The following is a 15,044-nucleotide window of genomic DNA, read 5'->3' as shown; positions in this document are numbered from 1 at the left end:
GGTCTGCAGTCCCCTGGCAAAATTGGTGCTCTAAGCAAAATTATGTTACATCAGCCATAGCAGCAAATACGCATCTTTATGCAATTTTGGCAAAGATATACATGATTATTATGGGGAAATGATGCAAAAACTGGAAAAATACAATGCTGAGGTAAATGACCCCCCCACGGTCACCAGAAGTCAGATATGAATTGCCTTGAAATAAAACCTGGGGATATGTAGATTATATGTTGAAACTTAAGCCATAGTCATAAAATGCACAATTGTTTTGCTTACCTGCCTGACTAGAAATTCAGATGCTTCTGTTGCATTGTGGTGTTTTACAACAAGGCATTCAAACATTCAGTCAGTTACAGTTTGCTCACACCACAAGAAAACAGCAAAACATGTAGAGGAAACAGTCATGTGCCCTGCTATTCTTAGAAGTGGTAACGTTAAACAAAATATACATGCTCTACTTTTTGTCCCTCAGTGATTCCAGCAAAGACAGTTTCACTTTCTCTCACTGACTTTCTTCTAGGAATGTTCTTTCCTGATGTGAAGGCCCACTACCCCTCTGATTTCAGGAAGAGGAATGTGCAGAAAACACATCTGGCAATATCTGATTAGGGACAGTACAGAAATTATTGGTGTGGGGAGAGAGTTGGAAAAGCAGGAAGGTATCATCATTTTTTATTTCTGTTGAAAGAAGTGCAGCTCCTTTTCTTTTTTTTCACAGACAAACAAGAAGCTAATGTCTGTTTTTAGAAACATATTAAGAAACAGAAAGAACATAGAGCTCTTATTGTGACAACTGATCAAATGTTATCTTTGTCAAACAGAATTTTGAGTTATAAGTTCTGTTTAGATCTGCATGTGTCCACAAACTGGACTGGACTGACTGTAATTTTGATAGTAAAGAAAATTTACTGATTAATTAATGAATACAAAACATAGGATTTTTCTTTACATTTTCCTATACAAAATGAAAAAAAATAACAGACTTGTGGAAATGATAGAGCTGATCTAAAATAGTTGTACATTTTCAAGATTTTGGGCCCACTTATTTCCAATGTTTTTTATTTTACATCTTCCTACATAACAACACAATCAAATTGGTCTGAATGTAGTATGAGAGGCACCTGGCTTTCCTTCAGTGGACTTAAGTGGACAGATTGCCTCAACTGGAGCGTCATGTTGTCAAAAAGCCCACAGATGTGCAACGTGGCTGCAGTACAGGTGTGGCAGAGCATCATCAGGGAACGTACCAAGTCTCTATATGTCAGACAAATTAACTTGATTTTGAGAATTTGTCCATCTACTTTCTGTTCCAAATTTATGAAGGTATTTTTGGTGCAAAACAACTGAGCACCTGTGACAGTGGAATTAGTAGTTGTATAAAACAGTCACATATGTGTATCACTGCAGCAACTGTAGCAAAAATGTGAGTGTATGAGTTTCTTAATTTGTGATTTGTAAAACAGGATTTGTGCCCCTGCAATGAAGAATTTGAGAAGGTGTTACTGCTGTGTTGTGTTTGTGTGTGGAGAAAAAATCTACAAGTGTGCAGCATGTTTTCTCTCTGACCTCAGATTTACTGATACACATGAGACTATTCTATACAACTACTAATTCCACTGTCACAGGTGCTCAGTTGTTTAACACCAAAAATACCTTCATACAAAAATACCCTCATATCCTATTATCTTCACTGACCTTTCGGGTTGGTTATAAACTCTCTAAAGTTTGAGTGAGCACGTCAACCCCCATTAATGCTTTTGAAATTGAACCTGCTGGAGGCAATGCAACAAAAGTTTCACTGTTCTCACACTTTGTGACTGCACCGCAAGATATCTCACACATTTATTAACACTACTGCTGCAGCTGCTACGTCTGCGTTTAACTTCCACACACAAAGCATTGAAGAGACATTGATTTCCACATTGGCCTGCAGTTTTTTCTTTTGCCTCTAGAGTTCATGTCTTTCTCAACTTAACTGCACAATAGCACAGCACAAGTGGGCATTCTCAATGAAGTGTTTTTAGTAGACACAGACTTCTTTGATCAACCAGACAGCAGCTTTATCAGGTAAGTTTCTGGCAGGGCTACATTATTCTTAAATGTCTTGGTTCTTTAAATATTTCATTTCTAAAGTAGTGTTGAGCTCAGTAGTGAAGGAATGATACAGTTTGTCTTACTGGTTAAATTTTTATACTGAAGTGTGTGAGGCTGATTGACTTACTGTGTGAAAACAGTCATGAACAGAAAGAGAGTGCAGCCAAATCACCTATGAAATAATCTGTTTTTACTTTTGGTGAGAAAATGTATGGTTGCTGTATTATGTGTTGCTTATGATGTGTCTATCCTTACTAGGACTTTAAAAAATACTGGTATTTGCTGTGTGAATAAAAACCTCCTGTATGTGAAGATTAGCACTGAAGAAGTTCCACTTTCACAGCTGTGTTGTAATTTGCATAATGCATGTAGCATCAGTAGGTTGTGATTTTATTTTTTATTTCCTTTCATGTCATTTATACAACCCACAGTGTATTGCACTAACAAAACCTCAGCGAAGTACTGGCAAAGAGCGAAACATGAAGATTTTCTGTCTTCTTTTGGCAGGTAGCATAACTAGTCACCTCTTTGTTTCCAATCTATTTCTTGTGTATCGTAGTTATCAAAAAACATCTGGACTTCACTTCTTTCTTTGTCACCTCCATTTTTCTCTTTCAGCTTTTTGCAGCCCTGTGTTTAGTGGAGAATGGAAAGCCACTGTTGTAAAAGACCTCAAGGCCTTGGTGACATCGTGCATTGTGATACCCTGTTCCTTCACCCACCCTAAAGAAAACCTGCCCTCCTCCAGACTCAGAGGGATCTGGCATCGTTCAAGTGACAAACAGGCATTTGTCTATAATGAGGATAAAACAAGGATCTTGGAAAACTTTCGTGGTCGCACACAGTTGCTGGGAGAGTTGGGTCAAAACAACTGCACCTTAGAAATTACTGATATCAAAAATCATGACAATGGCCCGTTCTGTTTCCGGATTGAACTAGCACGAACAGAGAATGACCTGTCCACCGTAGACAAGTTCTCCTTTATTGAGGATTGTGCTGAGTTGACAATGCTCTGTATGTCACCAACCTTACAAAATTTCACACATCACCAGTCAGTTTTCTATGTTACAATGATTTGCCTCTCACCTAAGCTCTGCCTCTTTTCATTTACAGCTGAACCTCCAACGCCTTCACTGGTTCACCTAGAGACAGGCACCGAGGGACATCCCTACACTGTCACCTGTTCAGTCACCCACACCTGTCCCTCCCATGTGCCTAAACTCACATGGAGCAGGAGCACCCCAGAAAAGATTGTTGAGAGTCACAGACAACTTCATCCTGGTCACTGGGAGATACAGTCCATCCTGACGTTCATTCCTGAGGAGAAGGACGATCACAGTGAAATCACCTGCACAGCTGTCTTTAATGGACAGAAGACATCCTCTGCAACAATGAAACTCTACATAAAACGTAAGAGCTTTTCACTTTGTTGTTGAACTCTGAGGATGTCCAGTGTCTAATGTAAATTCTGGTACTTGCAGGTACAGAAAACTATAAACACATCATCATCCCCACTGTAGTGGGGATTGGCATCACTGTGATATCTGGAGTCGTCTGCATTTTCATGGTGAAAAAATACAAGTGAGCAATGCAGTAACAGATCAACAGAGCATAATAGATGAGCGCAAAACATAATTTTTCTTCATGCACTTTCCCCAGTTGTTTAATTCATTTGTGTACAGTGTATTCACTTTAATAAAACAAGATTGTTTTCTCTCTACTCAAGGAGACGCATTGCAGAGCTCCAAAGTCAGGATGGCAGGTACAAATATCAAAAAACATATTTAGTTCATTGTATTACATTGATACCACATGATTTCAACTCCCCTCTTCTTTTTTTTTTGGTTTTATCATAATATAATTTTCCATGACGTTTAGCATGTGGAACCGAATTTCCAGGCTGTCTCGCAGGTGAGAAGCAACAGTGCTTTGTTTTAACTTTCTCTTCCTGGAGTTGGAAAGAGTAATGTATTCTTAGTAACTTTTCATTTCAGAACTATACAATTTAATCTGTGAAATTTTCAGGTTTCGTTCTGGAGGCCCAGGACCATCTCATTCTGCTCAAAGGCAAGAGGAAGTTTAGGTTCTTTATCTATGATCTGTTTTGCTGTGTGTAATTTTGGTGTTCTGTACTGTCGCAAGTACAGTACAAGTACATTCGCTATAATTTGCATGTGTAGCGTGGTGCACTTCTTGCTGTTTTTCATCTACGCATTTATTTATATGCTTCACAACATTTGCATAGTTTCTGTTCTTCTTTTTTTGCAGAAGGTCAATTTGGAGCAGATTTTCAAGGTAATACATGAAAAACACTGATGACAGCTCATCAGCCTCCACAAATATATATCTTTAGAAGGCGTTTTCAGAGTTCAAACACACTTTGGTGTTCACAGTTAAATCTAAGTTAATGTTTAAGAATTTTTTTTGTTAAAATGTAATAAGTATGTATCTGTTTCATTTTTCTGCATTAATTTTTTTTTGATTTATGATGATTTATATTAAATGATATGTTATTGTCCATTACAGACGGCCTAGGGGGGACATGGTGGATTTTGGACATACGTAAGCGGGTTAAACATAAGACAACTAAATAGCTCATTGTTGCTTACCCGACTGTGTAGTGACATAAATTCTAATCCACAGGCCCAATAACGTGAATTCACAATCCTGCACTGACCAGAAAATCTCCAAGCCTCGTTTTCCATCCCCTAAAAGGTACATGTCTTACTCCCCTTGAACCTGACCAGTTGGTAAAATACTGTAAATATATCATGTATTACAGAACATCAGTGTCTTATGTCTTATTCTTTTTCTCTCTCTCCTTATTATTGTTGTTGTTTTTAATGGACCAGCCAACCAAAATCCTGCAATTACAAAGAGGTATTATTCATTTACAAATGATTTATTTCCAAGAATTGCACACAATACGCTGACAATATCAACATCCTTTGACGATAATGACCTTCATCTCTCACAGGACCTTGATGATGGTGATGATTACATGAACACTGCGGACCTCAACGTCTACGGAAACATCTGAAAAAAGAAAATTAGTTTCCAAGGAGAGTATTTGTTTGTGTTTGTGCAAGCAAACAATGTAAAAGTGATCATCTGTATAAGTGTATCTGATAATTGCAGTTTTGTTATGCATGACCACTGTGGTAATCTCTTCTATCAATTAAAACATATTTGAAGAATTTGATTATTTTGGGGAAGTAAAGTGCACTATGTATGATAATATATCATAAACTATATATTTGAATGTAATTGTAATTACTTTTGCATAGCTGTTAAGTATGCACCTTTGTTCAGTCTGTGTATTCAGACATGGTGTCACCATTGCTGGGCCTGAGAGATGAATGAATACTGTGAGATAAATGGATACTGAAGGCAATTAATACCTGAGAAAGTGATAAGCAAAATAGCTGTTATTTCAGTGGCATCAATTTTTCCATCTTACTCTGCAAAAGTCAACTGAGCATATTTTTCAAAATGTCAGATATTTTCTTTTCAAAGAATTGAAATAAACATTCACATATCCAGACATACAGGGCATTTTAAAAGTGCATTTTTCACATTTTCTTAAGTTGCAGCTTTGTGCTAAAAAAAAAAAGAAAAGAAAAAAAAGATTCCTGATCACTATACACTCATACTCTATAAGGACAAAACAAAAACACAATCTGAGCTCAATTTCAAGTGTAATCGCAAAGGGTCTAAATGTGTATGTCCATGTGATATTTCTGTGATATTTTCTTTTAATACATTTGCAAATTCCAAAATTCTGAATTAGTTTTTCTTACTATTTTGTTGAGATGATGAGTTTGATATTTCACCCTCAATAGCGAAAATTAGTAATTACAAATCTGAGACATAAGAGAAACTATATGGCTTTATTCAAAAAAGCTGTGAAAAAACTGCCTTTTTCTGACGGGGCGAACACCAATACGTCTTAAGTTCGGTTATGTTCGCCATCTTCCCACGACCCCCTGAAGAGAAATCTGATTGGCTCTTTACAGGCCTCCACTTTGTAAGCAAGAAGTTAACAAACAATAACAGACCCGCTAACACAGCCGCAGGAGCACCAGGGAGAAAGAGAGGTCAAGTGAGGGAAGAGCAATGGATACAAATCGCTCGGTCATCTGCTTTGGACTTTTCATGAGATTTTTGTGATCTGTGGACCCTCACGGACTAAAGGAATACAAATAATGGAGGAATGAAGAGAGAATTGGAAGTTCTACACATCTTAACAGTAGGCAGTCACCACGCTCAGCTGGTACACAATGCTGGTAGATATTAATAAATCATATTTATGTGCTTATGGATAGTGGAAAATAAACTGAATATTTGGATTGTAGAGACTCTAACTGATTGAAGGAGGTAAAGCCTGTCTATATTGAAAAACGTTTAAGCATTTACTCCGTCAGAACACATTCAGAACTCTCTACTTGGCCCATAAACGGGCCGACAAGCTGTTGCAGTGTGTTGAGCTCTCAGGGCCACCATAGATGGGGACCTCAGCTGGTCAAAGGTAGGGAAAGCGCTGTGCTGCAAAATCTGACCTTATTTCAGTAATCTTACCAAAAAGATTTTAAAAAGCTAAAATGCTAACTAATTTCTGGATTTTAGGACTCATCCCTGCAGCGCTCTATACATATTATGTTCTACATCTAAATACAGGCAGAATGTTTTTTGTCTGTCAGCAGTATGTTGGAATTAAGTTTTAATAAGGTGCATTGATTTTAATGTAGATTTTAAGAAGAATCATTAACTTTTTTACACAAGAGTCAACACAATGTGCTACCTGCTTGCACTGGCATTGTGCATGGTCATGTAATATGTGTTTGCAAGTTTAAAACACTGTATTAAAATGAAAACGTATTAGTATGGCTGTCAGTATGCTTTAGTGGGCAAGATCTTTCCCCTCCTTGTGGTCAACAAATCACACCCCCGCCCACATTTCAGGAAGTAGTGATGGTAGAGGTGGGGGAGATTATAGGAAGTTATCTCACAGGTTCTTAAACTCGTTATGAACATTCACTTCTGGTGGTAAGGGAATTTGATCATTAATTATCTCATGTCAGTTACAGAATTGCTGTTGTTATGTTTCAAACCGCTTTCAGGTTATGTTTTTATTCTTATCTGTGGCATTAATGCGATCAAAAAACATGTATCTAATTATTTAATGTGAATGTGTTCTATACATTATTTGTCTGCAAATCTTGGCCATAAGTCAACAGGTATTCAACTTTTGAAGACCTGATGTGATCGTTTTGAGCTTGAAACATGCAAAAAACAGGAACCCTTGCCATCTGCTGTTTTGACTCTATAGTTGACTGCTGTGAATCTGTCCTATAAGAGTTCCAGAACATAATGGAAATCCAGCAGTGATTGAACTGATTGAGTACTCCGTTAACATTAGGATGAATCTGTTTTTTTTTACTTTATAGGAAAATTTGAATTTTCTAGAGGATGTACTTTTGATAATTGAATAACAGATTTTCTGTTTTATTTTTTTTTTAACCTCTTTTAACTTCAATGCATGAAACTAAGATGTTTATTTTACATATATTTTAGGTGGAAACATGTCTGGATTCAGCCATATTCTCCTGAGCTTGTGTATTATAGGTACTACAGTATTGTACTATTTAATTTTTCAACATATACACACTAACAACCTTTTCCTTTTTTCTGAATTTAAATTGTCCTTTTTCCATAATGGTCCTTTGCAGGATTCATTTTCTGCAGTTCCAGCGCTTGGAATGTAGATCTGCCAAACAACATTAAAGGATTGGTGGGTTCCTGCCTCGTCATCCCGTGCAGTTTTGACTATTATCAGTATCCACCTAGAAGACCAGAGCGTGTGGTTTGGTACCAGTATGTGAGCCATGGATATCCTTTGGTTTACGACAGCTGGTATCCACATAGTGTCATTAATATATTTAAAGGAACAACAAATCTATACCGCCATACAAGTAGTAAGACATGCAGTCTAAGGATCTACCCAGTGACTTGGTCTCACCACAGACAGAAGATTTACCCCTGGGTAGATCCAGAGAATGTCGGGAAAAGCACCTACCGATTCTATGATACAACTGTAACAATTGAAGTAGTGGGTAGGTAGTGCACTTGTAAAAACTTTATTGTTACATGGATATATATTTATTCTCATAAATAACTCTTCACATTTTCTTTATAAAGGCACTGCAGAGAAACCAGACATTATGATCTCTGGAAACAGGAAGGTCGGACAGTATGTGCAAGTGGAATGCTCTGTTTATCACACCTGTCCCACTGACCCACCCGCTCTGAAACTCAACATCCCATTACGAAGCCATCAGACTCGTACCATCATGTCTAATGCCATGTACAAAACTTCTTTGACATCCATGTTGTACATAGAGAAAGACCACCAAACTGTGGAGTGCTCCGTCCGGCACACTGGTGGTCTAAGTGCACAAAACTCCCAAACCTTAAATGCAGAATGTATGTATATGTATGTGATGCATATGTATAAAAAAAAATCCTGTTTTTCTTTTATGCTGACCCTAAATTAAAACATTTACCATTTGTATCTCAGGCTCCTTTTCACGTCTGACTATCAGCACTACATCAGAAGAATTTCTTGAGGGATATGCAAGCAAAGTAACCTGCACTGCCTCATACACATGCCCTAAAAATGTACCAACTCTCACATGGAACTACATGAACATGCCAGCCTCAACTGACACCAGGAACATCGCAAATGCTAAGTGGACGACTGTCTCCACGCTGACATTCACTGCGTCAGCTAACGACCATGGAAGATCTCTGACATGCTATGCACAGTTTAGTGGGGGAGGGAGGCTAGAAGAGAGCATCACCCTACGGGTAAAGAGTGAGTAGAAATAATAATAATCTTCATTTAACAACTGATCCTTATTAGCTTTATAGCCTTTCTAGTAGTCATATGCCAGAACTATCCTGAATCACTAAAACTAGTGCTGTAGTTTCTGTTGTTTCTGTAATTTTTATTTTTTTTATTTCTCAGAGCTGGCTTGTTCTTTTTTCTTGTTCGATTCTTCTTCTACTTCCTCACGCATGAGTGGAAAATCTATTTTTTGTTGTACTTCCGATGACTCATGCAGAGAAGCTTTGACTGATATTTTTATGTAGTGTCAATGCTAGTGACAATTTTTTTTTTCTTTTAACAGGAAATATGCTCACTCGTGGTTGGTCCTTCACCACCCCTAGCAGCATCACAGGCATGAGAGGCTCATGTGTCATCATTCCTTGCAGATTCACTTATAGTATCTCCCAGCCTTCTGACCTGCGGGTAATATGGTACTTGTATCAGAGCAATGGATACCCGCCTGTATTTGACCGAACACAGAGTGTGATTAGTAAGTTTAATGGGATAACCAGCGTGATGGGTTCTGTGAGGGAGGGAAATTGTAGTCTTAAGATCGAGAGGCTGGAGATGTCACACAACCAGGACAGACTTTACCCATGGATAGATAAGAACCCTATTGCCTCCTTTCATACCAGGGACCAAATGCTTTATGATAAAACCACTCAACTTATTGTTTCAGGTAAGTATCTTAATATTAAACACCCCACCCCCCTTTTAGTCAATTCAATCCCAATTCCAAAAAATGCAATTCTCCAAATGACTATTCTTGCTTTGACTTTTATAGACCATGCACAGGAGCCACAGTTGAGCATCAGTGGTATCCCCAGGGTGGGAGAGCAGAGCACAGTGTCCTGCAGTGTGCGCCATACATGTCTCTCCTCTCCCCCCACCCTGACCCTAAATGGTAACCCTGGAGCCAACCTCCCCACGGACACTCTGGTATCAGATGGGATTTGGGAAAGGACAGTTGAACGAACTTGGACCGTACAAGAGGCGGATTACAGTGTGAACTGCGTTGTACGCTATCGTGGTGGTCAGAGTGCCACAAGAGAGCTTAAGCTGAATGTTGAATGTGAGTACAGTGTGAGACAAGGTGCTACTTGAATTAGATAGATGGATAGATAGATAGATAGATAGATAGATAGATAGATAGATAGATAGATAGATAGATAGATAGATAGATAGATAGATAGATAGATAGATAGATAGATAGATAGATACTTTATTTATGCCTTAGGGGAAATTCATGTTATAATTACTAGAATGAAATGCTCCTGCTTAGCTTTAAGCCTCACTATCAAATCTCTTCTCAGGTCCATACACAGAAATCACAATGGTTGAGCAACCCGGCGAGGCAACAGAGGGTGTAGCAACAAGTGTCATTTGCTCTGTTTCCTACACATGCAAGAAAAATGAACCAATCATAGTGTGGAACTTTAGAGACATGCAGAGTTCATCATACACCAAACCGATGGCAAGCAATACATATAAAACGGTGTCAAATCTAACCTTTATTGGGTCCCTGGGAGATGACGGTAAACCTTTGACTTGCACTGCTAAGTTTTTGACAGGCAAGACCTCAGACTCTGCAGTCCTTCATATAAAAAGTGAGTTCCTGCCATGCCATACTCAGTGGTAACTTACTCATATGACATTTTAGAAGATTGATGACGTACTCATATCTGTTAAATATAAAGCTACATCCAGCAGCTAGTTAGCTTAGTTTAACACAAAGACTGGAAAGGAGAAACGGCAAGCCTGGCTCTGGGCAAAGGTAACAAAATTTGATTTCCATCACCTCTGCCACTCACTAATTACATGTCTAGTTTGTTTAATCCATACAAAAACCCAAGTGCAAAAACAAAAATTCACCCTTTTTATGGGGTGGTATTTGTCTGACCGGTAACTTCCTGGAGCCAAGCAAAAATCCAGCACATAACTCCACATAAAATAATGAATTATCATTTTACACAGGCCTGTTTCCCCGTGTGTCCAGTATTTATGCTTAATTAATCTACGCTAACTGGCTGCTGCAGGTAGCCATACATTTAATATACAGTTATGAAAATGGTATCAATCTCTAAATTTTCTACTTTTCTGCCAGAAAGAAAATAATAATATTTAATTTTGATTTGTTCGTTGTCATGTTTTCCAGAATATGTCAAACCAGTTGAAGAAAGAGATCCACATGAAAATGACAGTGGGTATACTTATCAGTTCTCTCAAAACACACCTTTCTGTCCTGTCACGTCACACGAGGACTCATCTCTACAGGCATCCCATCATGGCTCCTCTTTCTCTCTTTACAGCGTATCTGGCTGCTGACGTCCCTTTCAGATTCAGCGCCCTGACCCGCTCCTGTGTGGTGATTCCCTGCAGCTTCCAGTATGGGGGGGAAATGCTTCTCACACGCGGCATCTGGTCCAAAAAATCGGGGGGTGTTGTCTACCACAATGGCCAGAGCTATGTACTTGACCATTTCAAGGGCCGCACCAGATTATTAGGAGACCTGCATGAGGGAAACTGCTCACTGGAAATTGATGACATCAAGCCTTTTGACAATGGACCCTTCTGTTTCTATGCAGAGAGAGAACATGAGAAATATAGATTCAACAACAGCTGTGTATTTATCATTATGAAAGGTCTGGAGTCACAACTATTTACCTTATTGAAATTTGCCAGTATATTCATCTGTTTGCTTTCTAACCTTTTACAATACTCCACTTTGTGCTTTATGTGCTCAGCTTCCCCAGATAAACCAGCGATGACCCAGGTTCCTTCAGAGGTCGACGCTGGTTCGACTTTAGGTGTCTCGTGTTCTGTGACGCACACTTGTCCCTCACATCCTCCAGAGTTCTCGTGGAGTGTCCCTCACCTCACCAGTGAAGTCACGCACACCTTGATGTCACAAGGCACCTGGGAGACGACCTCCACGATTACTTTCATGGTCGCAGGAGGAGACGGAGTCAAAAGCCTAACATGTACTGCCATCTTCTGGCGTGACAAGCAACAAGCCAGTACTGTCACACTGAATGTGAAGGGTTAGAGCACAAGATTCAGTCTGTCCTGTATATGTCTTGCAATTGTCTCATATATTGAGTTGTGTATTTTCCTTACGACATTTGCACAAACCTCAAATGTTCTTACATCAACAGGATCACTGATGTACCAGTTGAGAAGCTCTCTTCCGATATCCATTCCAGTTTCAGTTTTGGTCCTAATTGTAATCATCTTAGCCGTGGTGTTTGGAGTGGTCATCTGGAGAAAAAGGTACAATAAATTTGTGTGACTTGTATTGGCTTTAAAACATGACCTGGTTTTATAGCATTGTTTCTAACCAACAGGAAGCACAATGACAACTCACTGAAACCACCTCCTCGACCAGAGAAAAGGTATTTATTTAAACCTAATTGTGCGTCATGATGACAAGACTGAAAGTGATTACTATGTACAGTTAGATTCGGTGGAAAGAAATGGCTCTGCTCGAAAAGAATCAGAGCAGTATCCATGATTGCAGAGGGAGAACTAATCTCTCCTTCACAAATATAAATGAACATGAAACAAAACATTAGTTAAATCAACAGTAGCAAAAATAGCACATAAGGAGGAGGAAAATGTATGTCTATCATCTTCCTCGATGATCAAATCTCTGTCTCTGCAATTCACACTTCCACAGGAGATCACTATGGGATAGATTATCCAGGTAAGGTTAATTCAAAATTCAAAATGGACTCATGTGAAATAAAAATTACTAAGCTGAAAATCTGTGCACAGCCTTTTTACTCCATCTTGCTTAAAGTAATTTTTCCTCATCAAAATGTCCAGGAGATACCCCGAGGACAGGGAGAGACCTCCGAGACCAGAAAAACGGTATGTCAGCAGACTGCTTCTTTTACGAACTGCACAAATAAAGTAGACCCATACTGACAAATAGTAACACTGCGCTTTCCATATACAGGAGGTCCATTTGGACCCGATTTTCCAGGTAAGAACACTTTACAACACCTTACAGCACCTTATGCCTAAAAACAAAAGCAAGCATTCACTTTTAATCCCCAACTGATACGCATGAAGTTTACATTCATACCCTTTTCAGAAGAGAAGAGGATGTGCGTGTCGGTTGGCACAGTGAAGGGAAACCCAGGTATGTGTCGTTCAGTTCTCTTGGCTTTAGATTTTACCATTTCACTATCACTTTAATATTTTAATTGGCTTTATTCTCACAGGAAGTCTTTCTGGAGCAGGTTTTCAAGGTACCATTTTAAATCTTCTGTTGTATGAATCAATTGCAGCACAGAATGACACACAAGACATCCACTGAAAATATCAAATAATATAGATAAAATATTTATTACCCTTGCAGACACCAAGGCAACACTGCAGACCTCAGTGTGGGCTATTTGTAAGTGTTCCTCAACTACATCACACAGGCCCAACAGTAAGTACACAGACTAAAACTGATAAGTAATTCAATCATGAATGATGTTTCTGTGATAAAAAAAAGTATTTTATGAAAACAAAAAATAATAATTTTACAGCCACAGTTGATGCCAAATGCAACTAGATTTACTTTAAACCAGGTTAATAGAACATAAGTAATCATGTTGTGTGTTTGAAGGACCACATGTCTGCTGAATACACTGCAGTTACATGACTATCTCCATTACTCTGTGTTCAGATTGTAATTGATTCCAGTTTTCCTCTAATTTGTTGCAGGATTTCCAAATGTTTGGCAACTTTTGAGTTCTTCATGACATCAAGGAAATATCACATGCTTACAGGACAATGTTGCTTTTGTTATTTTAGATTAATACGAATGCTGTACAGTACCTGTGTTTTTGTATGTTTGCGCTTGCATTTAAACTTCATTTAAAGAATGTATAATGACATTTAGCTGCCACTTTACTGAATTTACCCATCTTTTAAATAAACATTATGATGAATATGCTCTTCTGTCACCTTTTCTGAAATGTATTTTCACACATACCATCATGTTATGAGGGGTGACTTTAGGTCTCGAAGTAGAAGAGTGTCTTCTTAAGAAAAATCTTTCATTCCTGTTGTCAATTGTGAGTTTTCATTGTGAGTGTTAAGACGGCGCTCTCCATCATTAAAACGCAAAATGAGGGAATGTCTTTTGGAAGAATGATGATCATCCCTCCAGTGGAGTTTGGAGACTTGTAGAATCAATGCCATGTGCACTGAAGTTGTTCTGGCAGCATGTGGTGGCCCAACACCTTACTGAGACACTTTATGTTGGTTTTTCCTTTAATTTGTCATCTGTCTGTAGGTCCACTACCAAAAACAAAACATACATACTTTAAATTAAAACATGAAGTAATCACATGAGTGTTCTCAAAGGGAGGGGCATCTAGAAATGTCAAACTTCCCTTTAACATTTAACATATTTAATTTGACAATTTTTACTACATTTTATATCAATATCATACTTTGTCTTTAAATTGTCTGTAATAAACAGCTCTCTTGTATTCAGCTGCATTCAAAGAAACCCCAGACACAAGTCCTCTTTTCCATATACATTCATTATTTTTCTATGCTTTTTTTCCTGGTGCCCAATTAAGTGACCTCTCTTATATGTACAGTGCATCCGGAAAGTATTCACATACCCCATAATGACAAAGCAAAAAAGGTTTTTTAGAAATTCTTGCAAATTTATTAAAAATAAAAAACTGAAATATCGCATGTACATAAATATTCACACCCTTTGCTATGACACTCAAAAGTGAGCTCAGGTGCATCCTGTTTCCACTGATCATCCTTGAGATGTTGCTACAACTTGATTGGAGTCCACCTGTAGTAAATTCAATTGATTGGGAGAGAGTGTATGTAGAGTGGCCAGACGGAAGCCTCTACTCAGTAAAAGGCACATGACAGCCTGCGTGGAGGTGGCCAGAAGGCACCTAAAGGACTCTCAGACCATGAGAAACAAGATTCTCTGGTCTGATAAAACCAAGATTGAACTCTTTGGCCTGAATGCCAAGCGTCACGTCTGGAGGAAACCAGGCACCTCTCATCACCCTGCTAATACCATCAGGACCGA

At 38.5% G+C, this 15,044-nt stretch overlaps 2 protein-coding genes across 3 annotated transcripts; both read left to right on the top strand.

The window, feature by feature from the left end:
• The first annotated feature begins 1,894 nt into the window (after positions 1 to 1,894).
• LOC111234027 (myeloid cell surface antigen CD33-like) lies at positions 1,895 to 5,296 on the top strand. Its single transcript, XM_022761923.1, has 13 exons — positions 1,895 to 2,067; positions 2,526 to 2,601; positions 2,713 to 3,108; positions 3,208 to 3,504; positions 3,576 to 3,675; positions 3,821 to 3,856; positions 3,973 to 4,005; positions 4,120 to 4,161; positions 4,363 to 4,389; positions 4,621 to 4,656; positions 4,738 to 4,809; positions 4,947 to 4,974; positions 5,072 to 5,296. The coding sequence occupies exons 2-13, from the start codon at positions 2,574 to 2,576 to the stop codon at positions 5,132 to 5,134; spliced, it is 1,158 nt and encodes a 385-aa protein (XP_022617644.1). The 5' UTR covers positions 1,895 to 2,067; positions 2,526 to 2,573; the 3' UTR covers positions 5,135 to 5,296.
• A 1,792-nt stretch (positions 5,297 to 7,088) lies between these two features.
• On the top strand, positions 7,089 to 13,964 carry LOC111234017. Of its 2 annotated transcripts, none has more exons than XM_022761907.1 (20): positions 7,089 to 7,140; positions 7,669 to 7,719; positions 7,824 to 8,207; positions 8,293 to 8,577; positions 8,672 to 8,968; positions 9,285 to 9,662; positions 9,768 to 10,055; positions 10,297 to 10,590; positions 11,139 to 11,183; positions 11,293 to 11,625; positions 11,728 to 12,024; positions 12,139 to 12,253; positions 12,328 to 12,375; positions 12,660 to 12,686; positions 12,809 to 12,853; positions 12,942 to 12,968; positions 13,080 to 13,127; positions 13,210 to 13,236; positions 13,347 to 13,421; positions 13,679 to 13,964. In XM_022761907.1, the coding sequence occupies exons 2-19, from the start codon at positions 7,677 to 7,679 to the stop codon at positions 13,387 to 13,389; spliced, it is 3,024 nt and encodes a 1,007-aa protein (XP_022617628.1). In that variant the 5' UTR covers positions 7,089 to 7,140; positions 7,669 to 7,676; the 3' UTR covers positions 13,390 to 13,421; positions 13,679 to 13,964. The 2 variants fall into 2 exon arrangements, with proteins under 2 accessions (XP_022617628.1, XP_022617627.1); XM_022761906.1 differs by having other exon boundaries at positions 7,090 to 7,140; positions 13,700 to 13,942.
• The last annotated feature ends 1,080 nt before the right edge of the window (positions 13,965 to 15,044 follow it).

The sequence above is a fragment of the Seriola dumerili genome, unplaced genomic scaffold, assembly GCF_002260705.1.
Source record: "Seriola dumerili isolate Sdu_G_001 unplaced genomic scaffold, Sdu_1.0 BDQW01000433.1, whole genome shotgun sequence".
In the NCBI taxonomy this organism is placed as follows: domain Eukaryota; kingdom Metazoa; phylum Chordata; class Actinopteri; order Carangiformes; family Carangidae; genus Seriola; species Seriola dumerili.
Note: the sequence above shows the minus strand (reverse complement) of the source record. Positions and strands in the feature narration are given on the sequence as shown.